Source organism: Lutjanus erythropterus, chromosome 4 (assembly GCF_056507025.1).
Source record: "Lutjanus erythropterus isolate fLutEry1 chromosome 4, fLutEry1.hap2, whole genome shotgun sequence".
Classification (NCBI taxonomy): Eukaryota; Metazoa; Chordata; class Actinopteri; order Lutjaniformes; family Lutjanidae; genus Lutjanus; species Lutjanus erythropterus.
Window position 1 is genome coordinate 2,814,298 of NC_139320.1, and position 18,962 is coordinate 2,833,259.

General features: G+C 40.5%; 2 protein-coding genes across 2 annotated transcripts in view; one reads left to right on the forward strand and one right to left on the reverse strand.

The window, feature by feature from the left end:
• nf1a (neurofibromin 1a) overlaps positions 1 to 18,962 on the forward strand; it is a 115,111-nt gene that overhangs the window by 55,596 nt on the left and 40,553 nt on the right. The window contains exons 31-35 of the mRNA XM_084716775.1: positions 3,794 to 3,952; positions 4,962 to 5,059; positions 6,108 to 6,254; positions 6,344 to 6,490; positions 8,546 to 8,656. Of these exons, the coding sequence (XP_084572901.1) occupies positions 3,794 to 3,952; positions 4,962 to 5,059; positions 6,108 to 6,254; positions 6,344 to 6,490; positions 8,546 to 8,656 (662 nt within the window). The remainder of the gene's footprint in view (positions 1 to 3,793; positions 3,953 to 4,961; positions 5,060 to 6,107; positions 6,255 to 6,343; positions 6,491 to 8,545; positions 8,657 to 18,962) is intronic.
• On the reverse strand, positions 12,005 to 14,429 carry LOC146327360 (oligodendrocyte-myelin glycoprotein-like). Its single transcript, XM_084716310.1, has 2 exons — positions 14,221 to 14,429; positions 12,005 to 13,714 (listed from the first exon to the last, which is right to left on the reverse strand). The coding sequence occupies exons 1-2, from the start codon at positions 14,421 to 14,423 to the stop codon at positions 12,736 to 12,738; spliced, it is 1,182 nt and encodes a 393-aa protein (XP_084572436.1). The 5' UTR covers positions 14,424 to 14,429; the 3' UTR covers positions 12,005 to 12,735.

Below are 18,962 nucleotides of genomic sequence, written 5' to 3' on the forward strand. Positions count from 1 at the left end.
ACTTGAAGGATAAGTCCAGACATGTGGAGCACGCAGATGTGCATCCATGTCCTCCACATGTTTGATGCTGTTTTTCAAGTCTTTTCTTCAAAGATTATTTTCACTATCAATTAATCTGTCAGTCATTTTCTTGGTTGATTGATTAGTTGTTTGGTCCATAAAATGGTGAAAAATGTAGATCAGTGTTTCCCAGAGCACAAGATGACATCAGAAACCAGAGAGAAAACAGCAAATATTTATATTTAAGAAGCTGGAATCAGACAAGCTTTACCTTTTCCTTAAAAACAATTAGTCACACCAATTAATCGATTATCAATGTTTTTGGGTTTTCTTAAATAGTCTTAATCTGATATGCCATGAACTGAACTGTACATGTTTTGGTGAAGGTATGAGTGGTAGGAGTATGGTGAGTATATGTCTGGACAGAGAATAAGGGGAGAGGATGTTTAAGAAGCTCCTGTGGACATTTGAATAATTCTGCCCACAGTGTCACCAGGTGTCTTAGGAGTGGACGATATGGACAAAATAAAGTCTCCCAGTGTTTTGATCAAATACCTTGATAACAGTATTCATTGGTATTCCAGCAGCATTGTGGGGATTGTAGTTGGTGCTTTCACAGAATACTGTCTTGACACAATGAGATTTGTGATAAATAATCATCAGTCATGTGGATATAATGACTAAGTGGGTAAAGACAAATAATAAAACAGCTAGAACAGTCTGGTAAGTTCAGAAAATTTCACACTGTTCTTGTAATGCAGCATTTAAAAGCAGGAAAAGACAATGTCCAAAATCTAAGACAGTATCTAGTCTCATATCACTATAATAACCATGTATCATCCAGCCCTCATTCTAACCAGTGTGCTTCAGTCTTTCCAACCTAAAGTGCATAACCTTCAAAAAAGAGGAAGGTAGGAAACAACCACACTGTTACTGTGGGTGAGCGCTTGATATTTAAAAGCAGATTTTGGATCTGTCTCATTTCAAGCCAGAGAGATTAGATGGTAGCATGATTTATGTTTGCTCTTACTTCAGTTTCCAGCTGTCTAAACCTTGTATTTAAGAATAATTCCAGTTTAATCTTATTCTTGTAGTTTTGGCTATCATCTCTGAGGTGTAATAATATTGTAGTCCTGAGATTGTGGAGATCTGTGAAGGTGGTGACATTGCCTAAAGAAAGTCTGACAGGTCAGTAACACAAGCATTCAAATCATCAGACAGGTGGGAGATGAGGCCTGGGTTAGCCTGGTTTTTTTTGGACATCACTCTGCACATAAAATCTTGTGTGGTGCCCCTGAGCAAATCACCTCCGTTCTTGCCTCTTTCAAAGAGCGAACGGCAAACAGCGACCTGCCGAGAAGACGAGGAAGAAAACAAGACAAACAGCCATTGTAAAAGTTTTAATGAAGAGTACAGCTTTTCTTGCCTTAGTCAGCTTTGAGAGCGGCCCTCTTGTGTGCGACTGTACATTTGTTCACAATGACAACTCCAGGAAGGACGAGAGTGAGAGAAGATAAACATGAGTTGTTGCAGACAGAGCAGTGGCCTGTGGACCCTGCTGAGTACTATAAACACTTCATTTGGAGGTCAAACCACAAGTGATGCATCCAGAATGTTTGTAGCAATCTGTTGTTAGATGGAAAAACTGTTTACTGTAGGTATGGTAGGTTTTAGCTGGCGGGAGGAGCAGGAGTTTGCAGACAGTTTTAGTATATATTTTTACAGTTAGCCTTCTTTTTCTCATCCAGATAAGTTTGACGAACCTGAAGGTTTGTTTCCAGCCTGTCTGATCGTCCTCATCTTACTGCTGGAGTGTCGTGACCTGTCAGACTTCTTTTAGCAATTTCATGTCATATGAAGCTTCTGCAAGCGATTCTGGAGAAAGAACGCTGATTGCCGACTGAGTCCTGTTCAGAGCTCATCAAATACCTATACTATGAGTTGGTGACTCCGGCCAAGCCACCAACCAAAAGCATCACTATTTGATGACCTTGGAATGATATAGCAGCTTTAAAAGAGCAATATGTAGCTGTAGCACATGCAAAAATTAGTACAGGATAGTGAGTTAGAGCCATAAAGCGTAGATTAAATTGGCTGTAATCCTGTTTAATATACAATCTATTGTAAATGTACCATAACAAGCAGCGATGAGTCCTCCACTGTAAGTTGAATGTAAAGTTTAAGTAAGTTTAATTTAAAGTTAAGCCCATTATCCTGAAAAGGAGATCCCGCTGCTCTGAAATAACACACTCTGGACTGTTATACTGCCAAACTCCATTAACATTTCACTCAATTTAATAGTTATAAACATCTACACCTTCTATGAAATTATGAATGATTTTAATAATTCTTACAGCTTATAAACAGACACTTACTCATTTACAAAGTTGTGTATTAATTTGAACTCTGATTAATATGAAATGGACATACAAACCACTCATTCTGGTCTGGAATAGACTGTTCAAAAGGGGACACAGCGGCTGTAGGGTTCATGTCATGTTTCCTTGATCTCTGATGACACATTGTGGTCACTTTTGATTTATTACAGTAAATATATTACAGATATCTCTTTTAAGATCTCAGAAATTAACATGGTCAGGGTATTAGTATAGCATATCTATAGTATAGTAGTTGATTATCAATCAATTATTAAATTAACTGCCAACTATTTTGATATTCGGTTGATTTGTTTGAGTCATTTCTAGTTTCATCAATGTGAATATTTTCTGGTTTCTGAAGACGTCATCTCTGTGAAACACTGATCAGCATTTTTCACCATTTTCTGACATTTTATGGACCAAACAACTTATCAAATAATCAAGTGATAAACAGAATCATCGATAATGAAAATATTCATTATAGGAAAGATGTGAAGATTATGGCCAAACATGTGACAAGATTATGACAGGATTAATTAATTGAGAAAATGATTTAGAGATTAATCGACAATGAAAATAATCATTAGTTGCAGCTCTGTAAATAAATAATAAATATTTAAAGACTTGTTAAATCACATCCTCTAAATAGCTAGTACAAAGAGTGACAAAACTCTGTTAAATCTTGTGTTGGTCTGGCTGAGGCTGCAGATGCTCAGGGATCCCGCCTCAGTTTTCTGGACTGGTTGAAAGCTTGATGAAGGAGAGACCGACTGTGTCCGATTCTGGAACTTGTGACGTTCCGTTTGTGACCCGTCTGGAATGCGTCACACACACAGCCCCTGCTTTGCTTTAAAGCAAGATGTGATGTGCAGGTTGTGATATTTTTGGATGATCATCCACCGCTTCACACCACAACTCATGACCCATCTGTCATCATGGCCCGCCGCCTTCTTTTTTATTTTGTGATGACTTCCGGTTTTCATTCACCAACAGAGAGGAGTTGGTTGGGTCTCTTGTCTTGCTCTTCCTGTCTTTTCTTTTTCTCGGGCTGTAACTGGAGTAAGAACCTTCCTCGCTCTTCTTACAGCCCCAAATGAACTGAGATTGTGTCGAAGTCTCACTTCATGCCTTCCTCCACTGTTCCTCCTCCTCAACCTGACATCTTCCACTGTTTTGGCACTGGCTCACCTCACTCTGCTCTGTTCCACACATTGATACATGTATATTTTGTTACTCCCATCATTCCCTCCTTTGCTCTGCAATGTACTGAAATCCATTTTCAATATTTTCTCCTTCCCTTTGCTCAAACCTGGTCCCCTGCTCAAACCTTTCTCTTCTGTTCCATGTGTTCCACATTTCCCCTTTGTTTTCCCCTCCTGTGTCTCCCCCTGCTCCCTCCATCCTCCTTCACACAGGTGGTGAGTCAGCGGTTCCCACAGAACAGCATCGGCGCGGTGGGCAGCGCCATGTTTCTGCGTTTCGTCAACCCAGCTATTGTGTCTCCCTACGAGGCCGGCATCTTGGACAAGAAGCCCCTGCCCAGGATAGAGCGGGGTCTCAAACTCATGTCCAAGGTAAGACTGGTCAACATGATGGACATGTGATACAGCTGACCAGAGGGAAACTCAAACTGTATATTAAGTCTTAATCATGTTTGAAAAAAAGTCACAAAGGGTACTTTAAATTATTAGAAAATGTATTATTGAAGGATGAAATAAATGTAATTTATAGAATGTTTTGATTTTCTTTTCTTTTTTGTATTTTTTTTATATTTAAACTTGTCCCAGACAAGAACTTCAAACTTTGTTACTTTGTGTTAAAAGCCTCAAAATGTCAGACTAACAATACCTGCTGATAATAAATATGAAATATGTATAGTTGTCTTTGTTTTAAATCGATTTTAATGAAAATGTTGGTCTTTTAAAGTTGTGTCCCAGATTTCCATCATATCTGTTGACATCTATGCTGAAGGAGGTGACATAACAGTCAGTTCTCTTTAATTATCTTTAATGATTCAGTAATATATTTGAAATGAGAACTTGTTTCAAGTTAATTAAAATAAATGAATAAATAAATAAATAAAGTGCCCACTTGTGTCACACAGTCACAAAAGTCTGGACAAACTCCTGTTTGTGATGTCAACTCCATCCATTTTTTCTGTTATATTTATGTTAATAATAATTTATAAAATGAGTTTAGTTTTGTTATACATAATGTATGTTCTAACAATCCCATTTTAATTAAAGGGACAGTTCACCCCAAAAATACATATTTTTCCCTGGCTTGGTTTTTGTGCAAGTTGCAGAGTTTTAAAGATATCAGCTGTATCTGTCTGCCTTCTCTCCAATATAAAGTGAACAAGGATTGGGTTAGTGACTGTAACAGCAAACATGTTACACTGAGTCAAAGGCAGACAAGTCACAATGACAGGATACTGCTACATGCTAAAACAGTGTGACAGAAGTACAGAGGAAGTAAAGAGCTTCATCTGTTGACTTGAGTAATGTTGGTTACTTCAGAGGTGAAGACCTGCTCAGACCAACAGTTGGACTGTTTTTCAATATTTGTGTTTGTGTTTTTCAGATTCTGCAGAGCATCGCAAACCATGTCCTATTTACAAAAGAAGAACACATGAGGCCTTTTAATGATTTTGTAAAGAGCAACTTTGATTCAGCCAGGAGGTAAGACGCCTGGAGCACCATGCAAACAGATCTCTGTCAAAAATCCACACCAGTCTGTTTTCTTCACTTAGAACAGCTTGTAAACTGTGGACAACATGAAATGGGCTCGTGAAACTGTTGGTTCAAAGACAGTGTACTTAGATTTTCAGTTAGTTAATGATCACATTACTGTGGTAATGAGTAAAACACACCTGCATATGAGTTTTTACTGTATCAAGCTGCCATCTCATGTGATTAACATTTGGGACAAAGTGTCATTGCTGCCACGTGTCTCATTTGACCCATTTTAGGCTACATTTTTGTGAGTTGTTCCTTATTAGGACGCATCTTATTTTAGCTCTCTCAAAGTCTGTGACCAGTTCTGTAAAGGAGAAATCTGTAATATATTTACTGAAATAAATCATAAAATAACCACTATGTGTCATCAGAGATTAAGGAAATATTTCCATTCCGGACTAAAATAATTGTTTTGTATGTCCATTCAAATTAATGCTGAATTTTCGCCTAATGAGTAAGTGTTTGTTTATGAGCTGTAAGACATCATTCATAATCTTGTAGAAGGCGTAGATGTTTGTAATTGTTAAATTGAATTGGGCAGGTAGTGAGACACACAGTCCCTGTACTCATCATCCAGAGTGTGACAGACAACTGACGGTTAAAACAGCTGATCAACTCACAGTGGAGGACTTGTCCTCACTTGTTATTGTCAAGTTATGAGATTGAATGTGTCCTGTAGAGCTCCTGGAGCCTGCTGTTTCTGGGTGGGGGGACGACAACTCGCTTTAACCACAGATTGTATATTAAACAAGACTACAGCCTATTTAATATACAGTCTATGGCTCCAATTTGCTATTTAGACTGCAGGACTAATTTCTGCACGTGCAATGGCGACATATTGCTCCTTTAAGGTGTCCTTAGGACTATTTTAGTAGAATGTGACATAGACAACATGGATCTGTAGCATCACACACTTCTTCTAAAGCAGTGAAGTCCCTGGTGTTGAGTATCTTGTGTCTGTAGGTCATGAACTCCTGTCCTTCCACCACAGGTTTTTCTTGGACATAGCATCTGACTCTCCACCCAGCGACTCGGTCAACCACAGTCTGTCCTTCATCAGTGACGGCAACGTTCTGGCCCTCCACCGCCTGCTGTGGAACAACCAGGAGAGGATCGGCCAGTACCTCTCCAGTAACAGGTCACAGTATTATCTGATGAAGCACGACGCTGTACGATCTTGACACTGAACTAGTTTTTAACACTGCTGTGTGGCGTTCTTATTTCCAGGGACCATAAGGCCGTAGGCAGGCGACCTTTTGACAAGATGGCGACCCTGCTGGCCTACCTGGGACCTCCTGAACACAAACCTGTAGCTGACACTCACTGGTCCAGCCTCAACCTGACCAGCTCCAAGTTTGAAGAGTTTATGACCAGGTAGGATTCCTACCAGCCTGTAACATCATGTTTCCTCATGAACTTGTTTCTCCAGGTCCTCCCTCACATCTACCAGAACAAGTGAGTCACTGCAGTGGATTCTCTGCTCAGACTCACTCTCTCATTTCATTCTGTAGCTGTAATATTTAATTTTACAGAGACAGAGACTTTATTGTCCCCAAGAGTGAAATGTGTTTCCACAGTGTGTGCAGTAGTAATGCCATGCACTGTATTACACAGATAAAACACATCACGGATGGACTGATTTATTATCAGCTGAACTATTATAGTTTCTTTTGATTGCAGTGTAGTTGTGTGCACTTTATTAAGCATCAGAGGGAAATGTGTTTTAAACCTCTCCTACTGCCTCATTGGTTGCTTAAAGGGTTGTGCGTCTGATTGATGATCTCAGTCAGGTTTGAGAAATCTTTTGTTTTCTCCACATTCACTGGTTCCTCTTTAGCAGCAGATGAACACTGAGTCATATTCTGACTCCAACTTCTGCTTTCTGATGTCTAAATAACTAAAGTCTGCAGTGCATTTGGTTGTTTTTTTGTGGCCTTAAGATATCTCCACCAAGGCAGGATAACGAAAAACTACTCGCCTAATTTTCATGAAATCAAAAACACATACAGTCACTCACTTGTGTACTCAATCAGCACAGTGCCTGTGCTCCTGCAGCTGATTGTGTGTTTCCATAGTGACGACGAGGCTCACTTTTGGCTGTCAAAAGCTAATACTTTTTTAAACTTTTTACAGAAGTCATTCTCACTGTCTTTGAGTGCAATAAAATCCTCCCTTGGCCTTTGACGATGTACTGTCCACAAGTTGGTGTCCTCCGCTGGTTATTTTCACCGTTGTCATCAGTTTTAGCTGTCAGCTAGCCTTCATCGCTGTCAGATCAAACAGTGACATCCCATTGTTTGGCATGATGTGGGGGTTGTGGTTGTGTCATAGACTTTCACAATAAACCCCTGGCAGCTGATTTGCCTTATTACTGCCTTAGTGGATATAAACGTAAAAATACTGTTACTTGGTTGCTACCCATAGGCCCATGACCCGGTGCAGATCTTTGCTAGTGGCCTTGGTGGAGATCTGTTCTCTCTGAGTGCACATCTAGTTTCTAACTATTTCAGAAAAACCTGTTGGCTAATCAGCTGGCTAATAATGTGGTTCTCCCTGTTCCATTGTTGGATTTATTCTCACAGTGCGTTCATGTATTCCCACTGTTATTTTGAGATGTCCCCTAAAATTAGCTGTCGGGGTTTAGCTCTGTTTCCTCTTCCTCTTTTGTTCCTCCAGGCAGCAGATGCCATGACTTCATGCTGAAGTGAATGCCAAGCTACTTTTACAGCTGTTGTTTTTTCAGTCGTCACTCTGCTGCCCACATGAAAGGTTCCCTGCATCAGTCTGTCTGTAAAACTGAAACGAAGATGATGATGACTAGAAGAGTCATCAGTCACTCAGTAGATTGCAGATCCCTGCCAGGCAACCAGATGGTGAAGCACTTACTGCAATGCCACCACAACTGCCAGATACAACCAGCGGAGATTTGCAAAGTTCCACCAAGATTTCAAACTGAAGCATTTACTGTCACTGGTCGTATAAAACAGAACAGTCAGAAAACAGAATTACTGCCTCACGGTTGTTTGTCTCCACCAACCAGTCAAGTTACAATTTACATCCATGTCTGTCCACACTCATATGTTGGTAGTAAAGACTCTGAAAATTAATATGGAACTTACCACTATATTAACCTGTAACTTTCACACTCATGCACACAAGCAATTATATGATCTCCTCCCAGCTTACACCCAGCAGGGACATCAATTTGCCTGCATTCATAAATGATGCTGTCTGAGAGACTCTGTAGATTCAGCTCACAGTTCATCAAATGCTACAGTCAGATTTACCCCACAGAGATTAAAAATATAATCTAATGATATAACAATCTAATCTAATCTAACCTGACGTGTTACACATCAGCACTTAGCCATAAAGCTGTCAAGTAAATCAAGTCATGATTGATCCTCAGCTCTCTGCTCTGCTCTGTAGGCACCAGGTCCACGAGAAGGAGGAGTTCAAAGCCTTAAAAACCCTCAACATCTTCTACCAGGCAGGAACCTCCAAGACCGGCAACCCAGTGTTCTACTACGTGGCCCGCAGGTAGGAGTCTGGACTACATGTTGCTTCTAGAACACGCTGAACCATGTGAAACCATGATAACTGTGTTGTTTCCTCCTGAGAGAAATAATGATGCTCCAAAAAATCACAGCACAGAGAGACAGAGTGCATGATATTAAGATATTAAGTCATTCTTTTGAGAAGCCAATTATCAGTTACTAGTAGTTACTATTGCCCCCTTGGAGGAGGCAATTGTTCCAGTAGTTGGGGGCAGTTGAAACACTTAAGAAGTAAGTCTTATTTACCCACCATATCTCAAATAAAAGCACACATCAAAGTAATCAGACTTCTCGCACTACAGTACTCTTGTGGATAATCCTGCACCTCTACTTAAAGGGATAGTTCACTCAGAAATGAAAATTCAGTCATTATCTACTGACTCTCATGCCAACTGAAGCTCAGGTTTAGTTCTTTAGTCAAAACGCTGCTGGAGTTTCATGTTTACAAACTGGTCACCATTCACTTCCATTATTTGTGAGATTCTGCAACAGTTTTCCTGTGAAACTCCAGCAGAGTTTTGTGGACTAACAAAATAAACCTGACCCTCAGTTGGCATGAGGGTGAGTAGATAATGACTGTTTTTTTACATTTTTCGGTGAACTACCCTTTTAAACCATATTACACAGTCTTCATCAGCTGAAACCTTTGAAAAATCTTTCCACAAAGTGTAGCTTAGAAAAACCCACCATTTGTCAGGAGCATTACATCTGTCTTCATTATTATTAAGTTTTGAGAAAGGCTAATTATTCAGTTAGTAAATGACCAACAGTCAGCCTGTTTTTGTTCATATGCTTTTTATTTGCAATCTTGGCAAGTCAACATTAGAGCTGCAACAATTAATCAATTATGATTATTAAATTAATCAACTATTTTGATAATCACATTGAGTAATTTTTTTAATTCAATTTTCTGAATTCAGCTTCTCATGTGTGAATATATTATTGTTTGTTTACACCACTACGGCAGTAAACTGAAAATCTTTACTGTGGACAAAATAGAAAATATTTAAAGATGCGCGATCAATATTTCACACCATTTTCTGACATTTTCTGGGCCAAACAACTTATCCGTTAATCAACACAATAATCAACAAATTAAGTCAGCTTTTTCTCTTGGAATTCTGTGAAATGATTTTGGGAACACATTTTAATCTTGGGTGTAACAGTTTCATGTAGATTTTTTTAAGATTTGAAGAAAGTAGATGGTTGAACCCACAGGGCTTCAGCTGTTTTCTGTTCAGTCCAGTAAATCACACACAGACTGGTGACTTTTTCCATATTCATCACACAGTGGATAAAAAAAAAAACATCATTGTGACTTGGACTAAAAGAATAGTACTGTGTGGCCATTCAAGGTTTTAATGTAAGACTCATTTTCAGCATGCTGATAGTTGTAACAATGCAGGGCTCAATAAGGAGGCTTGCCTGCTTGCCAGGGGCAAGTAAAATGCCATGTCAGGCAAGTAAATCTGGCAGCTCACTTGCCCAACTGGCCAAGTGGTAAAAAAAACAATTAAAGTATTTTATAATCGATTGATTGTTAAATTAATTTTTCAGGCTAAATAGCAGAAAATGCTGTTTTGTTACCTGCTTTTCTTTATCATCATATAAACTAACAAAACGAGAGATTTAAAGACATCACCTTGGATATAGAGAAATCTGGTACATTTCTTCACCATTTTCTGATATTTTATAGATGGTGCAGCCCTAAATTACACATGACAAATAACTTAAGTCTTTCTTGTTATTTAGTAACAGCAAATAAACCCATTTGTACAGGGGCAAATAAATATTGACCCACTGTTCAACAAGAGCAAGTGGAAAAAAAATGATTAACATTGAACCCTGCAATGTGAAACTTGGTACAGACCTGAACGTGCTGAATACTTTTACCTCAGAATTAGGGATGCATGATAATTAGAGCTTGAGATCTGTGCCCGAACCTGACAGGATCCAACAGGTTTGGGTCGGGTCGGAATGGATTTTTCACATATTTCATGGGCTTATATTGGGTTTAGGCTGTATCATTATTATCATTATTATTATTATTATTATTATTATTATTATTATTATTGTTATTATTATTATTACCTTTTGTTCCACATTTTGCCAATTCATATTCCCAGAATGTATTGTCCCTGTCACTGTCAACTCCTGCTGTGTGGTACATAGAGGAAAACGTGAAGAAAAGTGTCGTGCCGTAATCGGGTTTGGGCTGAAAAATGCTAATGAGGGATGGGTTCAGGTCTGGTTTGGACAGAATTTTGTTGGGCTTGGGCCTTTTTTGGGCTCAACTTTTCAGGCCTGATTAAAGTTGTAATGATAATATCTGCAGGTCATCAGTTTCGGCTGATAAAGGCTTTCAAGTGAAATATTCTATCAGCCCGAAATGAACATGTCTGCTGATATGATGGAAGGATAAGATGACGCAATGATTTTGTGCACCTGACTGCAGTATGTCTGCAGTGTGGCATGTGTTTTTTTTTGACAGATAAGAAAGTTGCAGTGATTGCTCTGCTTCAGTCATGCAAGTAGGAGCCAAATTAAATTTGTGAAGAACAAAGTGGAAATAACTGGTCAGCAATAGTTTTCTTATTTTGCTCAGTGAATGTGTACATTTTAAAAAGAATAGTGGGCCATCATAATAAGAGGAGGAAATAATATGTTCATTCACCACAGGAGAGACTTGATGTTCTCTGCAGTTAGGTGAATAAAAAATATGTGCATGTATTGGCATGAGCAATCAGCCAAAATGAGCTGGAAAATGTCAGCATATCGGATATCTGTAACAATCCAATATCATGCATCCCTGCTCAGGATCAGCAAAGTTCACCTCTGACTTTCCTTTATTTTTCTTTGTTTGGAGGGAAAAATCCAAACTGGTGTTGTCCCAGGGCTGCCACCCACTGTAAAAGACCATGATTTGAGTCATCAGTCAAGAACAAGTTTTGCAAACGTGGCCAATGTAACTGCAAAGTGAAAAGAGTAATGTGCACAAAGGAAGGCTGCCCTTTTTCTTTTTTGTTTCCAAGGTCGCTGCACAACTCCTCATCCCAACCAGACCACTTCTTTTACTGCTGTCCAGTGTAAACGCCACTGCAGCTGCAGGAGGGCGGCTCTTTGTCATGATTTCTCTGTTAGAGTAATGGAATAGTGAATATTGTCAGCCTACTTTTGACTGGACTGTTTAATGGCCTTATAGTAAAAAAAAGGCAGCACCAACATTGGAAACAGAGTCACAACTTACTAAATATAACACAAAGATGAAGAATGTGATCCAATAATAACTTCTTTGACAGGAATACAAAACTGTTCTTGCCTTTGCTGAACTTTCCATGGGTCGACTCATTATGCATTTTCAACATGATTTGTCTGTTGTGCTTTGGTTTTTCCTTTTGGCGTTTATTTTGTTGCATATTGCATTACATCATAAAGAATTCATTGCATCGCACTGTTGTAATTCATAGAATTTCTATTATTAAATTTTCATTGCAGACAGGAACACCTATATCTATTCTATTCTAATGTTTCCTTGTAATTCCTCCACCTCACTAGCCCTTCAGTGGCAACTTTTTTCTATTTTGTTGTGTAGACATTAGTGGGCTCATCACTACTCGCTGACAGTGAGCCAGGTGTGCATAGGGGCTGTGGAATGTTATGTTATGTAATTTGTATTGTCAGTCCTGTTTTGAATGGCTCAGCAGGACCAAATTTAGCGTAAGCATCACTATAATGAATAAAGCATAGGACATAGCAGTCTGTCAGTGTGCAGGCATTATACTGAGTGTTGAGCATTGACATTAGCACTCCAGTTGAACCAGATATTCAGATATTTCGAGTAGTTTTGTTGGTTTATACAGTTCATGTTTGTGTACAGGATTTTGAGACATGTTGTACATGTTGAATAGATGATAAACTTGATGATGACAGAAGGCAGTAACAGTCGCAACAGTTCTTACAAGGGAAATGGAAATGGGAGGTGCTATGTGGAGTTATTGGTCATACATTCACCGTCCGGAGTAATCCGGTAAGTAGAATATTCTGTATTCCATTAAGGTGTTTTCAAAAGGTGTTGAACGCTGATGTCATGACTAAAATAGTCAAGGTGACAGTTTGTCGGAGTCCCTCACCCTTATTCCGTGAGTTAGCTACTTTGGGCTTCTTGGTTGAAGACCGAGGGCGTGCTGTTGTGCTTGTGCGTGTGGAGACACTGTCAAAACTTGTGGACGACGTCCAGACAAACACCATGTGCTCCCCAGATTCATTCACTCCTCTTTTGTCCTGAAATATCCCTGTCTCGAAAAGTGCAGATTTGGCCTGGTAAGTGGACGTGACCTCTGCAGTTCTCGCAGGCGACTGACCATCATGCCCTTCACCTCTGCTATCAACCCAGAGAGGAGGCTCTGTGAACAGTGCAGAGTGCCACTCCCTCCCAGGCGTCACCAGATGGCTCTGCCCACAGATGGGTCTTGTATAACAGGGGCAGCCTAAGACGGTTGCACGGGCCTGCTCAGCCCACCTCAGGAGCCTCGTTATGTTTTCTTCTTCTTCACAAGCCCAGGGGTTATCCCCGAGAGTCATCACCTCCAGCACCACCAGCTTGTCAAAGATCCCTTCAGGCAACGAGGAGAAACGGTTAGCATGCAAGTAGAACTTAGCCAGCCTCGGTAGCCGATCCAGCGATCCAGGCAGGATCTGGGTCAGGTAGTTGTGTGACAAGTCAATGCTCTCCAGGTGGTGCGGCATATTTGTCGGCACAGTCCAAAACCTGTTGTGGCTGAGGTTGAGAGTTTGAAGACTGGGCAGCGTGTTGTTGATGAAGACCACTCTCTCCAGCTCATTGTCCGACAGGTCCAGTAGCTTCAAGTTCCAGTGGTAAGCCGTGTCGTTTTTGTCCAGCGAGCGCAGATGGTTCCCTGCTGCTCGGATGTCCCACAGAGAGCGCGGCAAGGCGGACGGCAGGCTCTCCAGGCGGTTGTAGGACAGGTCCAGGGTTCGCAGGTGGGCATAGTGGCTGAGCTGGCTGTCCAGACGCTGCAAGCTGTTAGAAAAGGGTAATATTTAGAAAACTAATTTATATGCACAGTCAGATAAGAGTTAGAAAGTCAGCAGATTCCCTCAATAATACACAGCATTGTCTGTTCTAAGTTTGCTATCTGATGAAGAAAGGTATGAACATTTTTTTTATTACTTATGAGGGAGAATTAGTGGTTACGACTTTCAAAAGTTATCAACCTGGCACTTCGTACTGCACTTGAGAAAGCATTTAATATGATGAGCTGCCCTCTTCTTTCTCAGTAAGTGATGTTTGAGGTTCAGACACATCATATTGTAAACTGCATGTGAGTCAACATAGCTACCTTGCCAACAGACACTAGACAGTAGAAATAGAAACAAGACTACTACATACTGATGTCCCTGAAGATTTTGTTGGTAGGGAAGCAAGGCAGGTCGTAAATGTGGTCACCTCTTTGATATTCAGAAATCCAGTAATTGTGGAAGAGTGTTCCTGTTACCAAATAACACTGCAGGGCTGCAGGTACTCACCTGTTAAAAGAGAGGTTAAGAAAGCGGATGTTGTGCTGCAGGCCAGGCGGCAGCTTGGTCAGGCCCCGTGACGAGCAGTCCACCACACGGTGTCCCCGGCTGCACGAACAGACAGAGGGGCAGATGGACACCACCCACCCTCCCAGAAGCCCGCACAGCAGCAGGAGGAGCAGGCAGAGCAGAGACGCAGAGCAGGCAGGCATGGTCAGGGCTCTGGAGGACAAAAGATAAAAGTTTTAAATCGAAGGTTAGGACTTGATTGTAGGAAACTGAAATGATGGCTTTCACATTTGTTTTGTATGTATCATGGGAATTCCAGTTTGGTTCATTCAAATTCTGCCCTGGTCTTAGAGAAAAGAGTCCCATTTTGATACTCTTATGTGAAAACGGGATTTCTATATTTATCTCATTGGTTGTCAGTGGTCCAGATAAGCTCTCATAGACTGGGCAGCTCAAACACAGGGAAATACTTGGTATTCAAGTTTTCATTGCTTCAGACATACTAGATTCCTGTTCATAGCTCAGCATCCATGTCAGGAGACCTAGAGTTTGTGAAAGAATGTATTGCATTCCTGTAAAGCTTTCTAGTGTCGGACAGAAAACAAAAATGGAAATTAACGATATTTTTTGCACAAACTCTAGGGTCAGTCCACCACTTTAGTCCAGACTGAACTCTCTCTAGTGTCTGATCAATTGCCATAAACTTTTGCAGAGACATTCATGGTACCCATATGATGAATCCTAATCACTTCTCATCTAGTACCATCACTAGTGCCATCAGAGTTTTCAATTCTTAATAAGAGATAAGATTCAGTGGCAGCATATTTAGTTAGCATATTCACTACATTAAACATGCTCGTTGTAAGAAGATTAGAATGCTTATTTTGTCAGTTAACTCAAAGAGCCTCTGTGCCTGACTACAGCATCGACTAGCCTCTGGGTGTTGCTGCAGTTGTAGTCATTGAGGTTTTAAAGAGATGAGCCAAAATGGTGATGTGTTGTTGTTTTGGACTGTAAGTTTCCAAGTTGCTCACTGTTGTGAAATGTGACCAGAACAGAGCTACCTGCCTAGTCGGCCAGCCCAAGGTCTTTGCACTGTTTTTGTTTTAAATTTAGTTGGATGGTCTTTACTTTGGGAATCCTTGACTGTGCCATGACAGCCAGCCTTTTCAGCATTACTTGCCAGGATAGACACTAATATTTTTAAATACTGGCCCCAGGGGCCATCAACCTCCTGAATTTGGTTGCCAAAGTACATTTTTGGTGGTCCAAATGTAATCTAATGTAAAAACAATACAGAAAAGGCAGTTTAACACAACTCAACACGGCTTTCCTGATCTGTGTTGTCCACTTTTCCTATGAATTGTTCCCAGTGTTTACTGAAGGCATCGTTTCCAATGAGAGCTAGACTTCTGTGTTAGTTGAGGAAACTTTTGCTTCTATTCACCCCTAACTTTTCAAAGTTGTTTTTGTATTTTTCAGTCCTTTTGTGCCTCTGGTTCTCTAAGCATGGTGTCAGCACTTTGAATAGGCTTCAGTGACCCTGACATATCAGCAGCTAGGCGGTGAGGAGGGCCATTCACTGTTCACTGTGTGAAGGAATTGGGATGTTTGTGGAACTGTAACATTTGAACGCTCATAGTATGGAGATAAAACTTGGAATATTTGATGGCCACAGAGTAACTTTTTGTGGCCACGTGCCGTCGGCCCATACTGAATGTGGAACCCTGAACTTGGGTATCATACATGTTTAGTTGTTGGTCCTCACTAAACTTCAGCTCACCCTCCCTCTGGTACAGTCTCAGTCATTTGTTTGAGATTTCCATTCTGGCTGAAACTGTGGCTGAAACTGAGGCTGCAATCTGCAATAAAGTAGCTGAGCCTGGAGCTGTCATCACCATTGAATACCAGTACTGAGGATGTTACTGTGTGATTGGATTAACAGCCTCAGACCAATTAGCCTTTGATGCATGTGTACTGCAGCATCAACACTTTAACACTTAAAACCCAACCCCTCCATCTGACCGTCCTGTCAGGACCCATCCCGTCGTGAAGTTGAACAGATAGCTTAGCTTTCTGCTCCTGATGCATTTTGTTCGGGTGCTGCTAGTCATTCTGACTGCCAATGGGTTTGAAGCTCTGCCAGTGGGACTGGAGCTCCAAGTGCTGCAGTGAGACTCACTTCATTCTGGATGATACACCAACTGCAGATGTTCTGAGCTGAAGACTCAAGGTCCATGTGTGTCTGTGTTTTCAAAGACTGCGCTGTCTGTGGGACATGTCAACACCCTTGAAATATGTTCCAGAAATTTCTCCGCTCTGCCGTTGTGTTAGCTCTGCTGTGATTGTGCCTCACATCGCTAAATTCTTCTGTGTGTCGCTTTAAACCCTATAATGTTACTTTTGCCAGCGTCTCCGTGGAATACTAAAAGGAGAAATCTGCATAGTGACAGAGCAGGGAGCAGCTCAGCATTCCTCTGTACTACTGCATTAACAGGATTCACAATGAAATGGCTCACTGCCCTTCCCATCAGGTGTATGTGGGTCGAACGCTTTTCCGTAGCTTTCCAATTCAAATCACTCACCTCATCCTTTCTAGTGTTGCTCTGTCATCTCTCCTTTTCTCCTGTCGTCTGCTCCTCCAGTCCCAGCTCTGTATTATTTCCCTTTGAGCTTTATTGCTTCTCTGCTGCTGGAAGGTAGCGCTCTCAGGCTCTTTTTTCTGGCTGTTGTGGCCGGACACTAAACATGCTGGCTGCCAGCACCGGCCCCCGTCCTGCTCACCGCTCTGCAGGCTCCAGATGCAGCTGGATGGAGGTGTGGGTTAGGAGAAGGAGATGGGGAGGGAAAGAGAGAGAATTGCAGCAGCGAGCCGGCCCACTCTGCTGCTGATGAGGCAAGCAAGAGCTGGGATGGTGTGTGTGTGTGTGTGTGTGTGTGTGTGTGTGTGTGTGTGTGTGTGCTGACAACAGCATGCTTCAGCAGCTCTATCTCTGTCTCTCTCATGCACATGTGTTCTTACACACACTTTCTATGAACAGTGGATAAAATGTTTGTGTATAAAAGGTGTCAGAATTGTCATCACCTGTCCAGTTCATCTTCCCTCTGCGGAGCCTTTTAGCTTTACAGCACACACACTGTGCACTGTTTTGGTTCAGTGTCATCACACAGCAGGCAGCTGTTTTTAATAAGATCTTGTACTACCTGGAGCAATAATGCATACTTTTATAATTCCATTGTATGAAATGACAATGTGAAAGCAATGTGACAACATGTAGGGTGGCTCAATTAGAATTATCATCTGAATCTGCAGCTCCCCTCAGCTTTACAGAGCTTTAATTGTGAGTTTATTGTGTTAATCAGTCCGGCCCACAACGTTACTGTTTTAGTTGACTCTCATAGTGCTGTTTTCTTTTGCAGCAGGCAGCTGTTTTCAACTCACTGTCCACTTCCTGCTCAGCACCAGCTCGAGCTGCAGCCTTCGTTTGGACAGCAGGTTGTAGTTGACTAAAATCAAGGTATAGTTTAGGTACAGTGTTTAGTTTGTCACCCATTTTTGAGAATTATTTATTTCCTACCCCCAAAAAACTTAAATGATTAATGCCAATATTCTAATTCCAATTTTTTGGTGAATATTTATTCTTAAGGATTTATTTCTAAAATGTTTTGGTTTGTTTGTAATTTTTACATTTCTAAACTTGCTCTGTGTCAGAAAACAGCCTTGTCCCAGACAAGAATTCACAGCTTCAAGCTTTTTAAAAATAAAAGCCAAAATCTAACACTAACAATACCTACTGATAACATAGGTATAAAAATTTGCTATTATAATTGTTTTTATTTTAAAAGTGATTTTTTATGAAAATGTTGGCCCTTTAAAGTTGTGTCTCAGATTTCCATCAACTCTGTCACATTTTTACAAAAACATGGTTTAATCAGGCATATAAATGGTTAACTATACCCTAAGGACCCCATCTCACTTCCTGGTTTAAAAAAGGCAGGAATACTGCTTAAGCACTGGTAATTTTTTTGACAAACTCATTAAATAATATTTCTATCAGATGTGTCTTAACCATAACATGTCAACTCTGTAGTCCTTCTAAATCAAAGCTAAATAAGAATTATGGTTTAAAAAAATGGTATTTTGATTAAGAGAAAATATATAGTTTTAATGCCAATTTCATCTCTACTTTTCTCCCATCATGTGCCTAACAGGAAGTATGCTACTTTTCTTCAAATGCACATTCATATTTTTCTTACATATCTTTTGATCTAAGGACAGTGAAACTTAACATTTATTATCGTCAGTATATCAATCAGTCTTTTAATTTACGATGTAGGATTAGCAGCTCTGTCTCATTCATGCCTCTAATCAGCACACAACAGCAGTGGTTTCTTTTAGCTTGTACTGTACTTCAAGTGTAGTGAAAACTTGCTTTAATTTTGGCATGGCTAGTCTGCAGATATCATGTCAAGTTGTTTGTGTTTCTACTGCTGATTGCTGCTCCACATGGTTTAGAAAGGCTCCTGTTTTTCTTGGCATCAAATGTGAAAAGACTGTTCTCTTTTTCCCAAGCGCTGACATTTCCGTACAGTGTATGACACATGCAGCAGGTTCAGCTAGATGACGTCCCAGGTAGTATCCATTTGTGTGCATCTAACTTCCCAACCACACAAACAGATGAATTCTGATTGGCTCTCTTCCTGACTCGTCCCTCCCTACCATGTTTTTATTTGTCGACAAA

Coding starts and splice junctions, on each gene's coding strand:
- LOC146327360 (XM_084716310.1), bottom strand. CDS start 14,423: ATGCCTGCCTGCTCTGCGTCTCTGCTCTGCCTGCTCCTCCTGCTGCTG. Junction 13,715..14,220: donor CTTAACCTCTCTTTTAACAG/GTGAGTACCTGC, acceptor CTTTTCTAACAG/CTTGCAGCGTCTGGACAGCC.